The 26,104-nt window shown below is 35.6% G+C and overlaps 1 protein-coding gene and 1 pseudogene across 1 annotated transcript; both read left to right on the forward strand.

The window, feature by feature from the left end:
- The first annotated feature begins 3,188 nt into the window (after nucleotides 1–3,188).
- LOC124844058 (tropinone reductase homolog At5g06060-like) lies at nucleotides 3,189–9,819 on the forward strand. The gene is made up of 5 exons (XM_088116096.1): nucleotides 3,189–3,346; nucleotides 3,425–3,632; nucleotides 8,511–8,727; nucleotides 8,815–8,927; nucleotides 9,445–9,819. The coding sequence occupies exons 1-5, from the start codon at nucleotides 3,255–3,257 to the stop codon at nucleotides 9,610–9,612; spliced, it is 798 nt and encodes a 265-aa protein (XP_087972222.1). The 5' UTR covers nucleotides 3,189–3,254; the 3' UTR covers nucleotides 9,613–9,819.
- Nucleotides 9,820–12,207: 2,388 nt separating this feature from the next.
- LOC148197653 (uncharacterized) lies at nucleotides 12,208–16,099 on the forward strand (annotated as a pseudogene).
- The last annotated feature ends 10,005 nt before the right edge of the window (nucleotides 16,100–26,104 follow it).

Here is a 26,104-nt window from a genome sequence, read left to right on the forward strand (position 1 = left end):
AAGGTTGACATACAACACATCCCAGAGAACAAAACACGAGGGCCGACATACTATCTAAACTCAGTTCGGGAAAAGAAAAGGGACAGTTAACTACTGTCGTACGGCAAGTCCTACTCCAACCTTCAGTAGAGTGCTCGGCAGTGTCCGGCGGAGGACAAGATTGGCGCACAGAAATCAGAGAAGTCATGACTCGCCAGGACGAGGGACGGACGGTTGGCCCGAGCGAAGCTAAGAAGGTCGCCCGTTATCTTATGGTGGGGGACGACCTGTACCGAAGAGGATTCTCCTCCCCCTTTCTTAAGTGCCTGGGGGAGGTAGAGGCACGTTACGTTATGGATGAACTCCACAATGGCATCTGTGGTCTCCATACGGGTTGGCGGACGCTAAGAGCCCGGCTACTCAGAGTCGGATATTATTGGCCCAGCATGGAAGCAGATGCAAAGGCGTTCGTCCAAAAATGCATCCGTTGCCAAGAACACTCCAACGACTCCCATTTACCTCCGCACGCCCTACATTCAATATCATCCCCCTGGCCGTTCGCCCAATGGGGCATGGACATTGTAGGACCGTTCCCAGTAGGACGGGCCCAGAAGAAGTTCCTCCTGGTGGCGGTTGATTACTTCACCAAATGGGTAGAGGCCGAGCCCCTGGCAACCATCCCAGCCGCCCAGGTCCAGAAGTTCTGCTGGAAATTGGTATGCCGCTTCGGCCTCCCTCGATCTATCATTACGGATAACGACCGGCAGTTTATTTACAAGAAACTCGCCGAGTTCTTCAAGGGATTGGGGATTAAGCATGTTACTAGCTTTGTAGAACACCCCCAGACGAACGGGCAAGCAGAAGCGATGAATAAAACCATAATCTCGGAGCTTAAGCGACGTTTAGGAGAAAGGAAGGGAGCGTGGGTGGACGAGTTACCCGAAGTCCTATGGGCGTATAGATGCACACCTCATGGGACCACAGGCGAAACCCCTTTCAACTTAACTTATGGTACGGATGCCATGTTGCCGGTCGAACTGGGGGAACCGTCACTGAGGCGACAGGTTGAAGACCTGAACCTCAACGACCAAGAGCTGAGGATCGAATTAGACTCCCTGGACGAACGACGAGACCGAGCGTCATTGAGGGCCGAAGCATGCAAGCGCATGGTTGAAAGAAAATACAACTCCAAAGTCCGGTCAAGGAGCTTCCAGGAGGGAGACCTAGTATGGAGAAAAGCTGGTGACGCCCGCCGAAACCCAGCACATGGAAAGTTTGCTGCCAAATGGGAAGGGTCTTTCCGCATAGTGGAGGCCCCAGGAAACGGGGCGTATAGGCTGGAGCGCATGGACGGACGTCCCATCCCCAATACTTGGAACGCCACACATCTAAAGTTTTACTTTAGCTAATTTCTATGACTTGATTGCATGTACTCTTACAATTAATGAATCAGGATATTTCTTTTCCACTACGAAGGTCAACTCTCAGCTTGGTTGGGTCACGAAGCGAAGGACCGTCCGCCCCATTAAGACCAAGCTGGCGAAAAAGAGTGTTCCTCCGAGAACAACTCTCAGCTTGGTTGGGCCACGAAGCGAAGGACCGTCCGCCCCATTAAGACCAAGCTGGCGAAAAAGAGTGTTCCTCCGAGAACAACTCTCAGCTTGGTTGGGCCACGAAGCGAAGGACCGTCCGCCCCATTAAGACCAAGCTGGCGAAAAAGAGTGTTCCTCCGAGAACAACTCTCAGCTTGGTTGGGCCACGAAGCGAAGGACCGTCCGCCCCATTACGACCAAGCTGGCGAAAAAGAGTGTTCCCCTGAGAAAAACTCTCAGCATTGGTTGGACCACGAAGCGAAGGACCGTCCACCCCATTACGACCAAGCTGGCGAAAAAGTGTTCCTCCGAGAACAACTCTCAGCATTGGTTGGACCATGAAGCGAAGGACCGTCCGCCACATAAGGGCCGGACCATGAATAAAATTTCAATTAATTTCAAGGGGAACGCCCCCACTAAAAGGATTAGATGCACAAATAAGGAGATACGAAATTAAAAAAGGTAGCTGTGTATTAATCACTTGCGTTAAAACGCATCTAGATTTACAAAAAGACCGTTCGGCCAACCTCTGGACAATCCAAGACGTTGGACGAACGACCACATGATACACATCAAAAATAGAAATAAAAGGAATTAAAAACCTAACTATCTCCCCCAGCCCCGGCCTCCACGGTCGGCTCATCTTCCTCGGCGGCATTCAGATCGACCAGGACGCCATAAAAAACGTCCTTCTCGATATCCACGCCAAGAGAGTATGGATCTTGGACGCCCGCCAGGAGAGTCACTTGGCGAAGGGCTTTGTTGAAACCTTCCTCATGCTCAAACATGATTGTCGACTCCAACTCAGCGATTTTCTCATTGGCCTTGGCAACATCAAGAGTAAGCGCCTCGTTTGCTTTGGTGCGCTCGGCCTCGGCCTCCCTTAGGCGGGTTACCTCCGCCTTCAGCTGGCGCCCTTCCTCGGTCAACCGGTCTCGCTCAACCTGGGCGGCTGTCAAGCTTTCAGCAGCCTCGTCCCGGGAACTCTCGAGGTCGGCCTCCAGCTTCTCAATCCTCTTATCGTAATCTTCTTGAGCCAGGACCATCTGCTCCAAGGTTAGCTGAAGGAGGGCCGAGTTTTTCTTTTCTGCGTCGAGCTCGGCGCGAACCTCCGCCACTCCGGGGCGTTCAGCAAACTCCTTTAGATACCAGGCCAGGGCGGACGTCCGGGTAGACATGTATACAATGAGTAATTTTTTGTTGTTGTGGAATTGTAAGGTAAGTTTAACATGTATACAAGCTATTTGATTCTGTTTCACATCACATTTATTTGTGTAAACGCGTATCGAGAGAGCATTGTGTTTCCGTTTTCTGAGGTCGTTCTGAAAGCGACTATACTATTAGTACCTTACGAAAAGGTGTCCATGTAAAATTTTCCATGTGCAAAATTATAATCTTCATTTCGAAAGTGATTATTATTATATAATTTTATTTATCCAATATTTATCATTCATCAGATCTAAACTGAGAGTGTGTCAAAATTTCCACAGATTTTTTGGTTTATGGTCCTACGAGTTTCCAGACCCAGAGAGTAATTGCTCACTGTAATTTGCGATAAGATTAAAATCATTCACAGCCACAAAGGGTTTCAAAAGTATATATATATAAAGAGATACCTTGCAGCTCTTGTTTCAGTAAAACTGTGTTTCCTTATTTTGTGTAGGTCTTTGATTAGAAGCAAAAATGGCCGAAGCAAAGCTGAGCGGCATAAAGGACAATAGGTGGTCACTCCATGGCATGACGGCGCTTGTGACAGGAGGCTCTCGAGGCATCGGGTTCGTCATCTCATCATATCATCCTTTTATCTTTTTCCTTTTATTTCTCATCTTTCTTCTTCCTTTCCAATGTCTTAGGCATGCCATCGTTGAAGAATTGGCAGAGTTTGGAGCAGCCATTCATGTTTGTTCACGGAAGCAAGATGACATTGATAAGTGTTTGGAAGAGTGGAAAAAGAAGGGATTCAACGTCACCGGTTCAGTCTGTGATGTCAAACATCGCGACCAACGCCTCAAGCTCATGGAAACGGTTTCCTCTATCTTCCACGGAAAGCTTAACATTCTGGTAAGATTCAACCACCCTTCATAATGAGATTAGTTGTAGTCTGAAGCAAGATGAAAAAATTATAATTAAGATCAGTTGGACATATATAATGAGAGTGGTAAATCTTAGTTGTAGTCTATTATTAATAGGGTGGTAGTTCATCTGAAATTCGTTTCCTTTCAAGTACTCTAGTCTATTACTTGTGTTGTTTTAGGAAAACGTTTCTTTAACAACTATATTTTGCCAACTTTTTGACAGTCAGTCTTGTTTCATTCGTTGGTTTTAAAATGTTTTTTTAAAAAAGTGAAATTTGTTTAGAAGAGCAATTTTGGAAAGAATTTGGATAAAAACTCCTTTTGGCAGTTTTTTGTTTCAGATTCACTCTTTTTCGCAACTTAGTTTTCTCAACTCTCTCTCCACAATTGAAGCTTCCATCTCTCTCCACCATTGAAGCATCTATCTCTCTCCATCGTTTCGATCTTCTTCGTTCCTTGATTTTCTTCACTCTCTGTCCACCATTGAAATGTTGTTTCTCTCTCCCCTTTGAGTTTGAGTTCGACTCTTCTTATTTCGTTTCTTGGGTCATTTGGTCACTATCGAGGATTTCGTCTCTCTCTTTACCCATTTTCCCTTTTTTTGATGGTGTGATCGTGGGCTCGTTGGCGGTATATATCTCCCGTTATGGAATTTTGTTGATTTTGACGTGCATTATCGTTGGCGGCATTTCCGTGGTTGTGTAAGTCTTTGGTTTTTGTCTCCCATTGTGGTTGGCGGTATTTCTCTCAAGGTTTGGGCTTTTTCGCATACACCGTCGAGGTTGGTATCACCAAGGTTTGGGCTTTTTCGCACACACCATTGATTCATTACTAAACTTCACATTACAAGTTGTGGAAACCATCAACCATGACCAACAAGGGTTCTTCATTCATAAAATCTTAAAAACACACTCATAACAAACAAAAAAAAATCATGGGGAGCGTGGTTGCCACACCTGCGTAGCACAGATCAACTTTCAGTAGAAAACTACAAATTTAACCTGGTAATCGATTACAACCTTTCTTAAGCGATTACAAGTGCATGTCTTCAGTGCGTATGGTGCAAGACCTGACCTGCATTACTAAGATCACCCAGGATTGGTCTTCCCTACATAGAAGACTTACCAAACTTCACACTACAAGTTGTGGAAACCATCAACCATGACCAATAAGGGTCCTTCATTGACAATATCTTAAAAAGACACTCATAACAAACAAAAAACAATCATGGGGAGCGCAATTGCCACATTTGGGTAGCGTAGATCAACTTTAAGTACAAAACTGCAATTTTAACCTGGTAATCGATTACAGCCTCTCTATAAGCGATTACAAGTGCATGTGTCCAGTGTGTATGGTGTAGTAATATGTTAGGTCATTGAATTGTTGAGAAAAAATGTCAGTTAGGTGCTTTCATGTAAGTTAGATGAGCTCCATAAGCATTTCTGGCCAATTTCTGCCCTGGTAATCGATTACTAGAGGAAAAATGGTCATTTGTACAGAAACTTCAACTATACTCCCCACCTGGATGAACAACACTCTTTAACTTTGTTTTTTTGATCTTTGCTACTTGTTTTGTTCTTAACTTTCTCCATCGAACTCCAAATGACTTGATTCTTGTTTTGTTGGAATCTATACTCAAAGAGCTTTCAAATAGGTGTCAAGTGCACCAAAACAATTTACCCCACTCAATTATGGACAAAATAGTTCATATAGGTGTTTAAACCAAGGTAGGTGAAGTCCATATAAGTGTTTGGCTTGTGCTATTAGAATCACATTACACCTTAATTATACTACTATTTTACCTTGAACTATGGACATTTTATAAAGAAATAAAATAAATTAGAATAATATAAGAAACATGAGACAATAACGTGAAAGTAAACTAATTTATGAAGCTTATAAAAACGTTGCTTTTGGGAAATTAACTGCATCTACTAAAGTGGTCTAAAAATTATGAGTTAGTAATCATTTGAAAGATCTTTGAGTCTACATTCCAACAAAACAAGAATCAACTCATTTGGAGTTCGGTGGAGAAAGTTATGAGCAAAACAACCAACAAAGGTCAGAGGTGGTAGAAATATATAAAACGTTAACTTTAAGGAATTAAATGCACCTACTCAGATGTCCAAAAATTATAAATTAGTAGTCATTGGAAAGATTTTGGAGTCTACTTTATAATAAAAAAGAATCACATCATTTAGAGGTATGTGGAAAAAGTTATGATTAAAATAGTCAGGAAAGGTCAAAGTTAACAACATGTTATCTTATACGTGTATTTTTCCCTCTTGTTAACAGATCTATTATTTATTGAAAATGCCTTTTAAAATTTGTGCATTGTAACAACATTAGATGACATATTTATTAATTAATAAAATGAAAAATTTTCCTATGAGACTTCGAGAAAGGGTGTTACAAAAATGGTCATGCACCCCACCTCAATTAGAGAAAACCAACTAAATGGAATTTTTTTTTTTTGAAGAAATTAATGACCTAACCTCATTATTGGTGCAGGGAGCATACCCAATAACATTAAACTCACTCACCCATCTCAAAAAAATGAAAAATTCAACAAAAATAGAGCATGGGGAGTAGTGTTCATCTAGCTGGAGAGTACAGTTGAAGTTTTTGTACAAATGACCATTTTTCCTCTAGTAATCGATTACAAGACCCCTGTAATCGATTACTAGAGGAAAAATGGTCATTTGTATAGAAACTTCAATTGTACTCCCTAGGGTTATTTTTATGTCCTTATAGGTGATTTTTTCCAGTTTTTGCATGGATGTCTCATGTTGTTGATCATTGATGGTGTCAAGTGCATCAAAACATAATTTATCCCACTCAATTGTGGCAAAATAGTTCATATAGGTGTTTAAACCAAGGTAGGTGAAGTCCATATAAGTGTTTAGCTTGTGCTAGTAGAATCACATCATACCTTAGTTATACTACTATTTTACCTTGATTACAAGTGCATAATTCTTGTGTCAATGGTGCATGACCTCACCTCTCAACCTATAAACACCCTTAGTGGGTCTTCCATCCACATAGGACTCACCAAACTTTAAATTGCTTGTTGTGGACACCTTAAACCATGGCCAACAGGGGGATCAATCCACAAAACTTTGAAAACACATTCGTCAGGACTTCTAGTGAGTGCTTAAGCCATGTGTGGGTAGCAATCCTCAACTTTTGGTGCAAATGGGGATTTTTCCGCTGGTATGTAATCGATTACCAGTGCATCATTCCTGTGTCAATGGTGCAGGACCTAATCTCTCAAACTATAAACACCCTTAGTGGGTCTTCCCTTCACATAGGGGTGACAGAACTTGACATTTCTTATAACATTCACAAAGGTTGAATCTTAAATAATACTATCAAACAACAAATGGAATGAATATAACAATGACAATTCAAATAACCACTTTCTTTATTAACATTCAAAATAATTGTTGCAATACATATACAACTATATCTATACTTGAACATCTACCAATATTGCATTATTCACAAATTACATAAATCAGTCATGTTTGGGACTATTCCTACCAATCTTAAGGTTATCATTAGTTCTAAAAACCATCCAAACTGCGTCTTCAAAATAATGGACTTGTGCTCCTCACTCAAAATTCCATTCAAAGTAGCAACACACTTCGTTTTCAATGAATGACGAACAAACAACTGCAAAAAAAAAATTAATATTTCTTGTTACAAATAACCAACAAAGGTCACAACCCAAAAGTAAAAACCAACAAAGGCCAAAAGCAAAAACCCAACCCCAAAATACGAATACGGAAAAGTGAAAAACTGCATACCCATTCGAAGAACCAATGTCAGCGGACGAACCCATTGCACAAAAAAGCTCAGAACTTCGACACAATCGACACTAAACGAGACACTTTGATCAGACCAACCATAGAGATCGTTGAACGTAAATCATTGAAATCACGAACTCGAGAGAGAAAGAGAGACTTCGAGGCCAGCAACGACGAAACTTCCTCAACGTCGAGAGAGATTGTTGAACGTCCACTTCAAGGCCTTCACCAAATGGAGAGAGAAGTTGAAATGAAAACTAAAAACCTAAAATGGAGAGAGGAGAGAGTACTGAACGAAGAAGGTGGTTTCGGAATTTTCAAATATGAAACACTGTCCCCTTTTCAAAATCAGATTTCTTTAAAAAAAATTATTTAAAATGACCCAATACAACGCTGACACATGTCAGTTATCAAATTGTTGTCAAATAACGTTGTCAACATATCGCGATCCGTTTTTTTAATCACATCACCGTTAAATGTTTCTTTTTTCAAACAGGGTATATGAGTAATTCTCGATGTGAAGGTCTCAATGGAAGAAATTGTCATCAAACAAAATAATATTATCTTTGAGATCTAGTACTAAGGATAGATACATAAGTTAAGTGTTTTTTTTTTAAATTTATCGTGTGAAATTGACTTAAACTTATATACGTGGATCAATCTTTTTAAAAGTTTAATTATAATTTTTTTTATAATTAAATATCTTGAATAGATTACAAAATTATTGAAGTTTTAATTATTTTAAAAATATAAACTCAATTGAATTTTTATTAAAAGTTTTGTGCTATTAAATGTTTAAAATACTTTTTTATTTTTGTCTAAATATTCTAACATTTAATTTGGTCTAAATATTAATGAGGAGATTACTGTTATTTTCATTTTCTTGATAACTTGTTAATCAGCTCACTTCTTTCTTCTCTATAATTTCTTGCTCAGTTAACTAGTTCTTAGAATGAAAAGAAGTGAGATGACCTAGAAGCCTCCATTATTGTTGATTTTGTGATTCATTTTTCATTGTTATATTTGAGGTGATTTGATATGTGGTTGTCTCTTAGGTGAACAATGCAGCGGTAGAAATAACAAAGAACATAGTAGATTACACTGCTGAAGATGTATCGACTATAATGGCTACCAATTTTGAGTCTGCTTTTCATTTGACTCAACTTGCACATCCACTTCTTAAACAATCTGGATATGGGAGCATAGTATTCATTTCATCCATTGCAGGTGCAAAAGCTATTCCAGGTTTATCTGCTTATGCAGCCGCTAAAGGTATCATACTAATTTCTTTTTCTAATTTTCCTCATATATTTGCGAATCTAACTTGTTGATCTGAACGAAATATATAATTGGATTCAGGAGCCATGGATCAATTCACCAGGAACGTAGCATTGGAGTGGGCAAAAGATAACATTCGTGCAAATGCTGTAGCACCTGGACCAACTTGGACTTCAATCTTTGAATCTTTCAGGGTATGTTTGATATATGAAATAGATATTCTTTCCCAATTAAAATTAAGAGCAAGATTCAAATTAGTATTGAATCACGTCCAGATGTATTTTATGTTGGAATGCATGATTACCACAAAGAAACTTGACATAGATTTGACACCATAAACTCTGATTAAAATTATATAAAATATTACATTCAAGCCAAATTTAATAGCTATAAAATAATTCCTAGTAAATAAGCAATTATAGAAGAGCTAGTTTACAACATTGGAGTAAATTGCACCTTCTTCAACGTGTTTATACCCTTATGCTAATGATTTATTCATTAGGTAACTAAACTGAAATATAACCATGAGATTAGATTTATTAGTATATTCCTTCATTAGTTAATAAACTTCGTAAATTATGGAGCATCGATCATTAGGGTACTTGTGGAACTCTGTCTTACGTTTGAAAATGGCATTAACTGTGTGTAATTTCGAATTCCACACATATGTTATGTTTTTGTTTGCTCATATAATAATTGCTATTCTTACAGGAAAATATTGGACCGAAAGAGTGTGATGCTATTGTTACATCCACGATAATTTTGGGTCGTGTAGGAGAAACCAACGAAATATCACCACTCGTTGCTTTCCTTTGTCTTCCAGCTGCATCATACATCACTGGGCAGATTTTCTATGTTGATGGCGGTTTCACATCTTAAATTTCAATTAGTGACTTCGGAATTAAATAAGAGTCACTTTCTGGTGTTCAACTTTCATTCTCCATATTTCATATATGTATCGTTTGAATCTTGCTCATTGGTTCGCCATCTTTTCCATTTATCTTAAGTTCTTAAGCATTAGTAAAAAACTATTATGAAGATATATATTAGTGATTATTATATGTCATGGGTGTTTATATTTTTGTATATTTATTTGTAAACTTCCTTCCGATACTTTTAATTATGAAAAAATATTGTTACGAAACTGCTTATATATATATATATATATATATATATATATATATATATATATATATATATATATATATATATATATATATATATATATATATATATATATATATATATATATAGAACATCACATTCTCAAACACAAAAACAATTTAAGTGGAAATGTAATTATAATTTAATTTATAATTACTCAAAATTCATAATTGAATAAATATATTTTCATTATAAAAATACATAATTGATACGCACGATTAATATTTATTATTCATGTTTATTTTTAATCTTTAATTTGTATTTATTCATGTATGATTTGTTTGTATGATTTGTTTTCCTATGATTTGTTTTCCTATAGGAAGATGTAATATTAATTTTTTGTTTAAATTAAGCTAACTGTTATGTGTTTTTTTTTAGATTATTGAGTAGGAAAATGATATTTAAAGAGCATTGGAGTTTATTGCTAGAACCCTTTCGCTCAGTCATAGTTCTTTTGTCCAGCGAAAAAGAAAGATACTCGCCTAGCGAGTATATGGTCTCACTTAGCAAGACATATAAGTTAAAAGCGAAACAAAAGTTAATTCTCACCCAACAAAAGTGTTTTCTTGCTCATCGAGAGGTTAATTTCTAAAAGTGATTATTTAGTCATGAATGAAAGAAAGAAAGACAGTTTTGGTTGATGGATGCACAAAGAATCTCGTAAATTGGTCGAAAGCTACTATGGGCATCAAGACTACATGCATCCATCAAATTTGTATGTTCTAGATGACTAGGAATAGTTAAACTCCATTTTATTTAGGATTGGATGTAATGTACTCAAAGTGATGTAAATTTCCTGTGCAATAGAATATTTGTTACTTCATATGCTCTATCTCAATTTTAATGTATATGTTTGAAAATTTCATTCATTTGAATGTTAGTAATTACTAGGAAGTAATATGGAACGTAGACATAAATAGAGCACCCAAGAGAATTGGTTTTAGGAATGGCTTTAATCTCTGTTGGTCATTCTAGATATTTGGATTTAATGCAAATTGTATGTTAAATGAAATAAGGAATTAGTAATTTAGCATATCGATTTAGAACTTGCTCGTAAAGAATTAGGATTAGTAAGCTTTTGATATGAATGTTTGAATGAGATAAGAGATAATTTCTATAGAGTATTATGATTCATGAAATCCAATCCTAATGAAGCTTTGACTGAATCACTTTACAATTCTTATAATTTTGATGTTTGCAATCATTTTATCATTATAATTTCAATTACAACTTGTATTAAGGTTGTAATTGGTAAATTAAAATAATTAGACAAACAAGTGTAAATCCTTTGGGAAACAATACTTGGAACTTCCATTTACTATTTGTAACGAATTTGTATACTTGCCAAATTGTTAACAAGCTTTTAGTAGGTTGGGTCCATTTTTAGCTTATATTGAAATTTGCAAAAAAGGTTTAACCCAACCCAGTTTAAACCTGTGGTGGATCGGGTTGGCTTATGGATTTTAACTCGTTTTGACAGCTCTAGTTCTATTTGGATGGTGAACTAACTTCTTAAGATAACATCCTAGGAAATGGAGAGTTGGAAGGAGTACTACTCTTTGGTGACTCTACAAGGAAGGTATGCAAGAGAGGTCAAATAGATGAGAGAAAGAGCAAGGATTACAAAAGTAAAACACCAGGATAGGATTTCGATCTAGTTAGGTATTTTGAAAGAGCCTATGATGTTTTTTCATCTCCTAACTAGTAATCCTTTGTTTTAAATAAAAATGTTTAAAGTCTCGGTAGGTTCCTATTTTCGGCGTGAATCTCAAATAAGTCCCTTTTTTTCGACGTCTCAATGGGGTCCTTTTTTTGTAAAATTGTATCAATTAGAGGTCTGTCGTCAAATTGGACAAATGGAAGTTTAAGTTTGGGTTACGTGGCACGATCAGTGTATTCATTAATCTCACGTGGCATTAAAAACGAGTCTTGTATTAAAAATTTGAATTGTACATATGTGAAATCAGATTTAGAGAAGGGTAAAGTGGGCAAAATCTAAAAATTTAAGTGCAGCCCCCTGCAATTCAGAAATGCAAATGAGATTGGGAAAAAAAATTGAGACTATGGTTAGCGTTCTTTTTTCGATTCGATTCAAAGAGCAGGGTTCTTGGGTGAAAAACATGAAATGCAGAAGTCGCAAGGAAGTTATATATATATGTGTGTGTGTGTGTGTGTGTGTGTGTGTGTTTTCTTAAATTTAACCATGGAAAAGGCAAAAATGAAAATTGGTCCAAAACTCTGCTTCGATAGCAAAAGTTATGTACAATAGTAATTGTGTGTGTGGGTCCAGTGTCATAGATCTATGGGGAAATGCGCAAGTTGACATTCACTAATCTTCTGTTCCAGACGACAAAATCAAAACTCGCTGGAGAGGACTTGCCGCTACCTCCCAACCGCTTCGTTGAAATCCAACTCTGGCAGCAGATCAGGGCAATTGGGGTAGGTAAACCACCGCAATAGCAGTAAAATGGAGAACGAACCTGTAAAATTAAATTGAAAAAAAATCAAAGATCATGGCCTTGTTCATAATAGAGAGACGGTTGGGCCTTGGCTCGAAGGCCGCTCTCCTCCTTTGCTGATGAGAACTGGGTCGAATAAGCGCGGTTAGGGCACGTTTCACCCACTCATCCTTCACGCCTCCGATCCTCACAAGCGAGTTCTTCATCGCGGGTCTGCGCATATTGAGGCGATTTGAGGGGTAGGAATCTGCGTGGTGGTTGTTGCTGGCAGTGTTCTTGTGTAGGCTGCATCGGAAGGAGTCGGGATGTGTAGTAGGGGAACACATGCAGATTTTTCATTATCCATCTCTTCTAACCCAATGTTCTTCACCCATGAACCCTGTGCTTCAAATCGAATAGAAGAAAGAACACAAGAACGCAGGTTTTTCCCCAATCTCATTTGCAAAAGGAGCTGCACTTAAATTTTTAGATTTTGCCCACTTTGCCCTTTCTTAAATCTGAATCCAATTTGTACAATCCAAATTTTTAATACAAAATTCATTTTTAATGCCACATAACCCAAACTTAAACAGTCTTTTGTCCAATTTGATGGCAGACCTTTAATTGCTACAATTTTACAAAAAAAATGACCCAATTGAAACGCCGAAAAGAAAAGGTACCTATTTAATATTCATGCTAAAAATAGGGACCTACCGAGACATTAAACCAAATAAAAATGTTTTAGACGGTGAATGTGTGTTGATTAAGACATTCTTTAGTTTAAGTTTATCTTGTCTTATATTTTAGTTTTGTTGTTTGTATTTTTTTTTCTGATAATCAAATCTTTCTTTTTCAATTAATTTTCAATTGAGAAAAGTTGTGCGAGGAGTATTGAGATAAGTTATGGCCATGAAAGACTTAGTAGTTAAGAAGTCTTAATAACTTATCTCTTTTTCTTTAAAGTGAACTTGTAAACTTATTCACTATTCCTTTTAGAAAACTTTTTTTTGAAAGAAAACAACATTATGTTTAAACATCCTTCTCACAATTACGATAGTGACTCAAATTATTAACCACGTTTAAATCATATTGTACAATAACTAAGTCATTAAAATTATAAAAAAAAAAAGCAAGAAACCTTACATAAAAAAATTAAAAGGAAAGACTCAACTTACTTGAGGATAAACTTAAGATTAAAAAAAAAGTAACAAAATAAAATAAAAATTAAGAGTCACTCTCGGAGGAATTCCAAGTAAGAAATTTAAATACATCCTCATTAGAACAATTCAAATATCATTATTTAATTTATATAATTAAAATCTTATTTTAAATTATAATTATATTTTTATAAACTTGAATTAATATAATAAATAATATAATAATCTTTAAAAGTCTCGTTTCACGGGAATGAATATAATTGCATATTTTTTATCATTTGTTTATTTTATTTTTTATTATTCAATTTTATGGTTTATGTTTGCAAACATACCGTGTTTTCGTTAGATATTTTTTTAGGTTTAATCATTCCATTAGATATTTTTTTGTTAAAATCTTTTATCTTTTGACAAATTGAAATAATCAAATGTTTTTCGTTAATATCATATTAACACCATTAAAGAAGATATCATCATTAAATTTTTTACTTTCTCTCATATTAATAACACTATGATAAATGTCATATGTCACAACATGTATCATGGTATTAGTTTCAGTTTACTTACTGTATTATTTTATCTTTATTTTATTTTATTTTATTTTTTTTAAATTAAATAATTTGTTACTCTTTAGTTAAAACAAAATTTAATTTGTATATAAATGTAATATAAATGTTTTTATTAAAATTGATATTTTTATTAAATATTTTAAACAATATTAATTTTATTTATATTTATATTTGATTAATTATATAAATATTAATTATGTTCTTTAAAAGTAAATAAGAGTTAAAAAATAGTAATATAGAATATTAGTGTAAATTTTTCAAATAACATATTCAGTGAACAAATTAATGACATAAAATTTTTTAAAAGTAAAAAATTAGAGAAAATCATCATTTTAACCCTTATAAATATATTTAAAAAACATATTTAACGTTTACATAATTAACTAAATATAAATATAAATAAATTTAATTTTATTAAAAGTATTTAATAAAAATATCAATTTTGATAAAAATATTTATATATAAATTTAATTTTGTTTGAATTTTAAAAAATGATAAAATGATTTAATTTAAAAAGTTAAGACAAAATAAAAATATATAAAAAAAATTAAGATTAATGCAATAACATCTGTCACACGCTGTTATTTATTGTCAGGTGGGAATATTTTTATTTTAAAAAATTATTAAAATAATAATAATAATAATAATAAGGTTTAATCATTCCGGAGGTTCCTATTTTCGCAGAATCTCAATTTGGTCTTTTTCTTTCTCGGCGTCTCAATTGGGTTCTATTTTTGTAAAAATTGCAACAATTCAGCCCTTACCGTTAAATTGAACACAACGACGTCAGTGTCTTGTTGACGTGGCACGCTGGAAAGAGTTTTTAATTGATGTGTAGGGACTATTCTGTCTGACGTGTATATTTATATTTTCGAAAAAACAAACAAATGGAAAGTAGGATTTTGGTATTTTTGATGATGGTGCTAAAGACGGGAATGGTAGCCGCAGGGGTGGCGGCTGGGGAGAAACCCACTGACCCTGGCGGTGGTCGTCGATAGAGTCTAGAGGAGGCAGAGCTCTTACCTTTTTCCATGGCAGCTTTAATGGCATCCGAGAGATCGGGCGAGACGTTCAACATGTTAATTGGGGATTGGAATTGGGAGAAGTTTGTCCTGACATTGGGGGGGTTCTTGTAGGGTTCGTGCAAAGTTCAATCAATTTCACAAATTAGGGGATGAATTTGGGGATTTAGGTTTTAATTGAAGTTGCGTTGACAGAGAGCATGCAGTTGTCGTCTTCGTCGGAGTTGTGGGAAGAGTGGAGGCAGCGGAGGACAGCGATGCGGACATCGAAACCCAACCTGCCATTTAAAATCCCTCCCTCAAACATATTAGAAAACACAAACCCTTGTCGTTCCACCTTTGTTTTCCGTCTTCCCTCGCTTTTTTCACTCTTCTTCTCTACGCACCACAACAGAGTTTCTCAATTCCCATGTTCTTCAATTCTTAATCGGTAAAACACAGACATCGGTTGCCAACGATCCCAGGCAAAACGAAGCCCAAGTGACGCTAATTCTCGGCCCGAATTCTACTCATCTCGAATCCCTAATTTCACACTTGATGTCCTCCTTCAACGACTAGCGTTCTCAGCCTGACTCTCTCTTCAACCTCTGTAAACCCGGCCAGAATCCCTCCTCCTTGGCCTGGCCCACCTCCTCCACACCGCCCCCAAACCGGAGACCCGAACCATGTCCGTTATCCTCCTCCGCCGCCACCTCACGCGCCACCACAACTCTTTCCTCTCGCCACTCCTCTCCCCAACCGCTCGCTCCTCCCTCCACTTTGTCCTCCTCTCCTCGCTCCAACAAGAGCCCATCAAATCCATCCTCAAGAAGCTTTGTGACACCATCTCCGAACTCACCGCCACAATTCTCCTCGACGACCCCTCCGCCTGGTCCAACCTCCTCCCCCTCATCTTCCAGTGAGTCACTTATCCCGAGCCTAGGCTCCAAGAAGTCTCCCTCCTAATATTCGCCCAATTAGTGCACTACATCGGTCAAACCCTACTTCCTCAATTGTCCACTTTCCACGCTGTCCTTTAACTTTTCTCCTAATTTTACAAAGTTTTTAATCTTAAAACTATCTTAATACACATCATTTATCCACGTCAAGCAAAAAAAATCAGTACAGCGTGCCACGTTTATAAGATACTGACGCTGTTTGGCTCAATTTAACGGCAAGGGCCGAATTGTTGGAATTTTCACAAAAATAAAGTCCAATTGAGACGCCGAGAAAGAAAAAGACAAATTGAGATTCTGCCCTAAAAATAGGGACCTCCGGAATGATTAAATCTAATAATAATAATTAAACAAAATATTTAGAAAGAGGTAAAAAAAATTATGATACGTGTCACTCTCTTTAATTACATTACATTAGTAATGAACTAACATAATAATTTAATTGCTTCAAAAAAATTAAAAAAAACTCGGAAAAAGAAAGCACTGGAATGATTAAATATAATTTTTGAAAATTCAGCTCTTGTGATAACAAATGGTTCCATCATGTCGTTCATCACGCGTTCAAATTCTCTAACACCCGACAGTTTCAAATGGAGTGGAGTTGTTCTCTCTATATTTCACCACTCTCATCTCTCTATTTTTTTTATTCCCCTTGTTAGAACATAGAAAATATTTTGACTACTTTTATTTCTATTGACCCATTCAACATTCACCACTTAAAAGCAACTATCCACTCCTTCTGCCGCATTTCATTGAAATCCTATACGCCTTTCTTTCCTTTCGTCCATTTTTTCCCTGCTGTAGCATGCAGTCCTTCTCTCATCCTCCCCTGCTCCTTGACTTTAGTTTTGTCGCCCCTCCTCCATCAGTTTACTTGTTGCTGCGCATAGAGTTCTTGCGATGGTGGTATCGTGAGTGTCTTGTTAGTTGTTCTTTTCTGTTATTTCTTTAAGTTTGTTTGTATGTAATATTTGTATGTACTGACTGGATGAATTGCATTTCTGAGATGAATGCTTTAACCGTACTGGTTGAGAGCATGTTGTAAGGTTGAAAGCACACCGTCGTTGAAAGAGGGTTAGAAGAGTGGTTGTACAGTTATCCGCATTTGGAAATGCGACTACAGTTTGAAATGCAATCTAACTACAATTTGAAATGCAATCTAACCACAATTCGAAGTGCAGTTAACACTGTGCCGTAAATCGTACTTGGAAGTATGATTCATACCGCGACCTAGGTGAATGTGCGGTGAAGCTTTTTTGGATTCCCCCAAAGCTCACGTATTACTGTTTTAGCATCATTTATTCTCCCAACCTAAGTAGAAATGTAAAAGATTGTATAAAGTGCAACATTATATTTACCAATAATTAAATAATAAGCTACTACCTTACAAAGCCACCGTGGACTATCAACGGTAAATTGCATACCAATCGCAACTAGAATACCTCGGATGCTAGCAATATACAGCATTGTCCTCCACTTGAAATATGTTTTGTGGTTCAAAATTATTATATTTAATTGTTTTTGAATTCTATTTGGTTTTTATATTTTTATATTAGTTTATTTAAATATTAAGCAATTAATATTTTGTAATTTGTATTTTATTATTGTATTTCATATTTATTTAAATATTATTTTGAATATAATTAATTTTTCTGAATTTCGTAAATTTAATTTGTTTTCTAAATTTTTTGAATCTATAATTATTTATTGATATTTTATTTTTTAATATGAATTATTATTTAATTATTTGTTGTATATTTTTTTGTTTTTATTCGTTTATTAATTCAAATTTAATTTGTTGTGTTTTTGTGGTTTTTAAAAAAATTTATATTGAATTGTTAACATTTTTATAATTTTTAATTTTTATTATATTTGATATTTATTTAAATATTATTTATAATGTTATTAATTTAAAATTTATATTTGTTTGTTAATGTGTAATGTTGTTCAAATTCTTTCTTAAACTTAGTTTATGTTTAACATGTAAATATTTTGTTAAGTAACAAATAGTGCAGAAACAAGAACACCAAAATCATAACAAAAAAATCACAAAAAATCGTAACATCAAAAAATTATAGCCAGGCACAGTGAAAATAAAGATGGAAGTGTAGCACCCTAAATAGCAGTTTGAAGTGCGGCATCCCAAAACCGTAGTTTGGAGTGAGTTGGTGTTAGCCGAAATTTGATGTGCGACATTATACAATCGGCGTTCGGCAACTCCAACGCCGGTTAAGTGTTTAATTGAAATATTACCTCTCAAAGAACTCTTTGTTACCATGTTCTTCCTCGTTTTTCCTCCTTTAATATGCACAACACCCCCATGGATCACAACCATCACATTACTGTATACCGTCACCCCATAGACGTCTGTCCTCAACAGTCCCAACGTAAATAATTGACCGGTGGCATATCCGTAAATAAGTGAAATTATCGACGTTCGTTGTGGGGGGACGGACGTCTACATAATTATAGATGTCCGTCCCCCCCTACGGACGTCTAAGAGGCTGGACAATCACCTCTTCAACTCCCCTTTGCCAGCCCCTTAAACGTCCGTTGTGGAGGGGGACGGGCGTCTATAATTATATAGACGTCCGTCCCCCAATATCGGACGTTTCGGGTGCTGACAGGGTGGTTGAAGAATTAATTGTCTTCAGCCCCTTAAACGTCCGTTGTGGCCCTCCACAACGGACTTTTAAGGGGCTGAAGACAATTAACTCTTCAACCCCCTGTCAGCACTCAAAACGTCCGTTGTGGAGGGGGACGGACGTCTACAATTATATAGACGTCCGTCCCCCCATATCGGACTTTTCGGGTGCTGACTTGGTGGTTGAAGAATTATTTGTCTTCAGCCCCTTAAACGTCCATTGTGGAGGGGGACAGACGTCTACAATTATATAGACGTCCGTCCCCCCATATCGGACTTTTCGGGTGCTGACAGGGTGGTTGAAGAATTAATTATCTTCAGAACCTTAAACGTCCGTTGTGGAGGGGGCCGGACGTCTATAATATTATAGACGTCCGGCCCCCTCCACAACGGACGTTTAAGGTGCTGAGAGAGGGGAGTTGAAGAGGTGATTGTCCAGCCTCTTAGACGTCTGTCCCCCCCCCACAACGGACGTCGAGAGTTTCACTTATTTAGATGACAGCACCCTTTTCCTCTCTTCCTTACCGGGAGGGCAATCTTATGGCTTTCACCTCCCGCCCGGCCCGGAAATAGAACTCAGCCCCCCTTCTGATCCATTCATTTCTGCAAGCAGGGGGGATCTTCGATGCTGTCATTTCGAAATGTCCGCTTCAACCGGAGTTTCACCTCCCAAAAAGCAAAGTTGGCTTGACGAGCGCAGATGCGAGGAAGCGGGAGCAAGATAAGCGCTTTTGTTATTGAGAAAGCGAACGTGCGACGGTTCAAGACTTAGCCGAGCGTTAGCGAAGCTAGATTTACCGAGAGGCTTCGAGTTAGCGAAGCGATGTAGTAGCGCCGGCCGAAGAACGAACGTCTAAAGCCCTTTCTGTACTAGTGATTACCTCTCAAAGAACTCTTTGTTACCATGTTCTTCCTCGTTTTTCCTCCTTCAATATGCACAACACCCCATGGATCACAACCATCACACCACTGTATAACCTCTCAACTCTCAACTCAAGAAACAATCAGTAAAAATAAACAAATGCGACGATAAAAGATACTGTAATGCAAGTGTACAAATTGGAAGGAGGAAGGGGGTGCATGTAGGGCTAGGTTTATACAATCAAAATAGAAGTTGATTGTTAGGAGGGTTGTTGGTGGTTAGAACATCATTAAGTCATCATTAATTTTCTATTAACTTTAATAAATGAAAAACAAATATATTAAATGGGAGGTGAGAGGTGAAATATGGGAGGTGCAGGGAGCCTCGCTCAATAGAGCGTCAGCGTATGAGTGGTTTTATGATACCCATGTCAGTCAAAATTGGAGACAAAGAAAAAGGTTAAGGCTTCCACCACATGAAATTCTCACTAGTTCTCTAGGTTGACGGTTGTTTCGGGTCGGTTTAGATAATTGCCGCAATTACCAAGCACAAACACAAATATGATGAGAAAATATGAATGTGATATTTATAATCTACAACCTAAATACATCAATAAATATATATATATATATATATATATATATATATATATATATATATATATATATATATTTTGATATATATATATATATATATATATATATATATATATATATATCAATATATATATATCAATATATTTAATTAAAATTTGATAGATGAATAGTTTTAAATATATAAACTTTTATTACCAATTTGAATTTTATAATAACATTAAGGGCTTAAATGTTTACTTCGTCTATGTTAAGAGGTGAATTTCTGTTTAGTATTCGGTTTTGAAAATGAAGACATTGAGCCCCTATGTTATGAAAAGTGTATGAATAAGGTCCTGTCCGTTAAGTTGATAGCAACGACGTTAAGTCCATGTTGATGTGGCCGTACTTTTTTTCTTTTCTCTTCTGCTGTCCATCTTTTTCTCTCTTTTGTTCAACTTTTTCTCTGATGATTTGTTGAACTTGTTCTTTCTTTGTGGACCTTATTCATATATTTTTGGTTTAAACCCTCCCTTGGTCCTCAAGTTTGTATGAAAATCTCAGTTGGGTCCTCAAGTTTTTTTCTGTCTCAATTGGGTCATATTTTTTGTAAAAATGAACAAATTTTACCCTAACCGTTAAATCGTAACAAACGGCGTTAGTTGGTGCTGACGTGTTGCGCTGATGTCAAAATATTTGATTACGTGGAATTTTTATTTAATTTGAGAGATTATGACATGGCACGTGGTGATGTTTTGACTACCTCCCTCCCCCTCTGCTTCCTCCTCCATTGTTGCTCCACCGGCGCCACCCACCATCTACAACACAATCACAGACCAAAAAGGGGAATCAACTTTGTGTTATTTCGGGATCTTGAATAACCACAAAGATTTATATCTTGAATACCTACAATTGCAGCAAAGGAGGAAAATTTTTTGCTTAGATCAATTTTCATTTCTTTATCCTGCTCACCTATTTCAGCTTTTGGAAGAAATACAGGCAGAATGTTTGAACTTGGACCGGGAATGTTTACATTCTTGAACTGTATATTCATTATAAATTGATTTAACATCTCGATTTTAATCATAACTTCAAAAACAAAGAAAACAAAAAGATACAGAATCTTGCCTCTGAAATTTGAGGGGTTCAGTGTCAGTTGGTGAGTTCCAGCCTCCATTATCCCAAAAATGAATAATCTGTAATCATTTCGTGAAAGAACAAGTAAAGCCCCACCAATTTTGACTATAATAGAGAGTTTCTAAACTAACTCCATCGGTATCTAATGAGTTGTGTTTTTTGATTTGACTATTGGTGTGGTTGAACCAAAATAAAATAATGTTGGAACTGTAATACGTTTGGCTTCCACGCTTGGTACCTCCATAGCCGCCCGCAGGTAGATGACGCAGAAGCACAACTGATAACTCAGAACCCAAGATTCGAGTGCCATCAGTCATAACAGAGCAACAACGCCCACCAATTCAAAATCAAAATTCCATGCAAATAACTGTAAGAGGAAACCCACTTATGCTCTGAAATCAACAACGCACCCCTTTTGTTTTTGTCTCTCTTTCTCTTTCTATGCACTTTTACCATTGAAACTGAACCAGTGATTTCTGGGGTTGTCCAAAAAGGGTGTTTTTATTGTTTTACTGGGGGAAAGTTTTCATCTTTGAACGTTTTTTTTTCTTGTTGGGTCTGGTGTTTTGCTGATGACACGTTTTTTATGATCCTGTTATATTTTTGTTGGGTTGTGTAGGTTGTTGTCAGTGGAACTTATTGTTTTTCCTCATTCGGGTGTGTTGTTACTTTTCGAGTTTGGAGAAAAGTCCCTTTGATTTTTGTTGTATTTGCTTTTGATTTTTGATGCTTTCTGGTTACAGGGTGTTTCTCTCAAGGTAGCACTTGGAGTTTAATTGTTCTCTCTGTTTTCTTGAGATTTACGTTTCGCAATGGAGGAGGAAGGAGAGGGGGAGGGAGATAGTCAAAACATCACCACGTGCCATGTCATAATCTCTCAAATTAAATAAAAATTCCACGTAGTCAAATATTTTGACATCAGCGCAACACGTCAGCACCAACTAACGCCGTTTGTTACAATTTAACGGTTAGGGTAAAATTTGTTCATTTTTACAAAAAATATGATCCAATTGAGACAGAAAAAAACTTGAGGACCCAACTGAGATTTTCATACAAACTTGAGGACCAAGGGAGGGTTTAAACCTATATTTTTCATAACATAGGGATCCAATATCTTCATTTTTAAAACCGGGTACTAAACAGAAATTCACCTTCTAAGATAGGGACGAAGTAAGCATTTAAGCCTAACATTAAGTAACAGCGTTTTATATATATATATATATATATATAATATTATTTTTTAATATAAAAATAAATCTAATTTATCTATTTAATTCATTTAAGATATTTTTTCTTCCTTTATTATCTATTATATTATTCTATTATAATATAAGAAAACAATTAAGATGTTTTTTTATTATCTATGTTTATTTTGTCTAAAATATTCTAAAATTTAGTGTTTTAGTAATTTAACATTCACAAGGGACTTAAATATTAATGTCTTTTAGTCATTTAATATTCTTAATTTAATTTTTATTTATATTTATTTTATTGTTAGATGTGTACATAAATTATTTACTTTTTTATCTATTTTTTTTATTTATAAATTGATTTTTAAAAATAAAAATATATTTCTATATTTTTTATTTTTAATTTTATCCAATTATAAGTTTTGACTATTTGATAAATTAATAAATTGTACAATAATACCTTATAAGTTTTTATATTATGTTGTTTTATTTTTAATAATCATTTGGTTATTTAATAAAATTAAATTTAGAAAAAATATATGCTACTTTTATTTCTTAAAATAACATATTTTATATATATATATATATATATATATATATATATATATATATTAATACAAATTATTTATATTGTCATATAAAAAATTAGTTATTTCTCTATTATATCTATTTGATTTTTTAAAATGAATTTAACATAAAAATAAAAATATTTCAATTCTATCATTTAATATCTAATAAATTATTATTTTATCTTTTAAATAATACTAACAGTATTATGAAAGCTACGTTTAGTCATTTATTAAGCGTAGATAAATTTTATCTATTACTTTTAAAAACAATTATAATTCCATTCTATATTATTTTCAAAATATTTTTTCATCCCTTGACTACTACCAATCAAACATCATCAATTTCAGTATCTATTTTCATAGGAAAAAGTTATAATTTTTCTAGTGTCAAAACGAGGACATTATAAAGGAAAGATTCATTATTTTGAAACATACCTCCACTCTTATTGTAGCTGAGAAGGAGTTGAAGGAAAACAAATAGAATGATTTAAGGGTCTTCTTTGCTCTTTAACAAGTAGTTAATGACACAAATTTTCAAGAATAACAGGTGGCACAAGTGCAAAACAAGAGGAGTTTCAAGGAAGTAATGAGGTACGTAATGTTAAACTTTATTCTCTAAGATGAAAGTTCGAATTGATAAGAATGAAACAATATGAGACTCTTAACGACTATTATTTTAGAATAAAAGAAATAGTTAGTCACATTAGAGCTTACGACAAAATTATTCTTGACAAAAGAAATTGTTGAGAAAATTTTAATTTCTATACCCCAAAAATATGATACAATCACAACCGCGATTGAAAAAACAAAATATTTGACTACATTGTTAGACGTCCAAACACAAACATGTATGGGGTATGCTACCGATAAAACAATCATAACAACAAGATACATACATACTGATTATATCAACCATAATCAATCACACAACAAGATATATATCTTATGATTATACCAACCATAACCAAACACACAAATAGACACATACCTTATAATTATATCAACCATAATCAAACATCCCATACATAGTACTAATAACAATAGGATTCCTAATCCTCCAACATAAACAATTCAATCATACTGAATTACTCGATCCTCGATCCCCAATCTTGAACTTCGACAATCGATCCTTAATCTCTAACCCTTGATGTCATCACTAACATCTCACACATAGACCCTTGGTCTATCCACTCATTAGCACCCATGCTAACTACTTACTATAACCATTATAGTAACACTACTATCAACATAACATAACTTGGAGCATGTCAACTACCATGATTATCATCATAGATACATCACCATCATGACTATCCCAATCATGAACAACATCATGAGCATCACCATAATACCATAGTGGAAATATTTCATCTCACTCATGTACCCTACCTCACCACCTGTAGTCGCTCCTACAACCCACCTGTAGCCTCCCCTACAAGATATTTGCAGCCTCCCCTACAGATCCTTTCCTTCCAATGCACACAAGGCAAAAAGATGCACATATTCGTAGATAGAACCAAGATTTATGAGGTACAACAAGTAGACTTATCCTCCACTTTCATGCTCATCAATCACATACTCAGGTACATCCCAACACTCACTCATGCTTCACTCTCAACCACAAGCAAACTGACCTTAAACATAACCATTAACCTCAATCTTTGATTATCATCATGTTCTACAACTCCTCAAGCTTGGTTCACATCCATTCTTCATCAAATTTGCCATTTTTCACCAAAATGCACTGTGATAAATGATTATCACTTAAGATAATTTATTACCTCAGTGAAATTTGCTTATAAACATCACGCAGGATGGGATAATCGATTATCATCCAGATAATCAATTATTACCGAAATCACACTCAAAACCAGTGCCTAGATAATTGATTATAACTAATGATAATTGATTATTGCTAAACTGAAACACATCTTCGACATGATTCAAGCATTCAAACATACCTACATCAACCCTAGATTACGTGGAAACATAGTTAACACATCATGCATACATTCAAGCATCATATACCCATGAAAACATACTCAAACATATATAATACATCACTTGAATCATCCACATCCAATCATTAACATGTTATACCCCCAATAATCAGGTGCAAAAGAGCCTCCGATAAAATCACCAAAGAGAGTTTTCAATCCGCCAAACTAACTAAACATAATGCTTACAAATGAGAACCAAGAAGATGAAAATTCTACAAACAAAGTCGTTGATGCGAGGCTGTTTTTTCCAAACTAGACCTTCGATTGACGTTCCGAACGATCATAATGAAGAACCATACATCTGGCACCCACTATCCAAAAATTAGGCCAATCCAACAGTGAACGACTTCACAACGACGAAGACACCAATGCAGATTTTATGAAATTCTACAAACCAAAGCTGCTGATGCGAGACTATTTTTCTCAAACTAGACCTCGATGAATTATCTGAACTTTCAGAATGAAGAACCATACTTCTGAAACCCACTATCAAAAAATCAACCCGATCCAACGGTGAACCACTTCATAACGACGAAAACACTAGTGTGCATGTTTTATGTTATGCGGGAATGACTTCTTCTATTCCTGTCTCTCTCACTTGGTTTTTCCCTCTCTTCAAATGACTCTATTATGCCCTACTAATCTGACCCATCTCCACTAAAACAAAGTGAGACATAATGGTCCACATTATTTGGCCTATTCTCCACATAGGAAGGGAGCCCAATAACTCAACACTTACAACATATATTTGCATGGAAACCCCCAAGTATCATAACTCTGTTCTCCTTTAACATCAAACCCTTTGTTGGTATAACCCAACAAAACATACATAATACATTCATAGGGAAAACTCATCACAAATATTACATAAACCCTATGCCAATTTATACACAAACTCTTACCCAACAATAACCACGGATAATCATAATCATATACACATGTATCAAAACAAGGATTACTAATCAAGATAATCAATAACACATATAACATACAACCATAAACAAACAAAGGTAAGCTTTCACATACCTTGACCAATCATAAGGCTTTATCTACAACCCTAAAACACCACCAATCTTCATTTACACTTAGAGTTTCCCATTGCTCCTTCTCTTATT

The sequence above is a fragment of the Vigna umbellata genome, chromosome 5, assembly GCF_029865625.1.
Source record: "Vigna umbellata cultivar VRB3 chromosome 5, Vumbellata_1.0, whole genome shotgun sequence".
Classification (NCBI taxonomy): domain Eukaryota; kingdom Viridiplantae; phylum Streptophyta; class Magnoliopsida; order Fabales; family Fabaceae; genus Vigna; species Vigna umbellata.

Coding starts and splice junctions, on each gene's coding strand:
- LOC124844058 (XM_088116096.1), top strand. CDS start 3,255: ATGGCCGAAGCAAAGCTGAGCGGCATAAAGGACAATAGGTGGTCACTC. Junction 3,347..3,424: donor GGAGGCTCTCGAGGCATCGG/GTTCGTCATCTC, acceptor CCAATGTCTTAG/GCATGCCATCGTTGAAGAAT. Junction 8,728..8,814: donor TGCTTATGCAGCCGCTAAAG/GTATCATACTAA, acceptor AATTGGATTCAG/GAGCCATGGATCAATTCACC.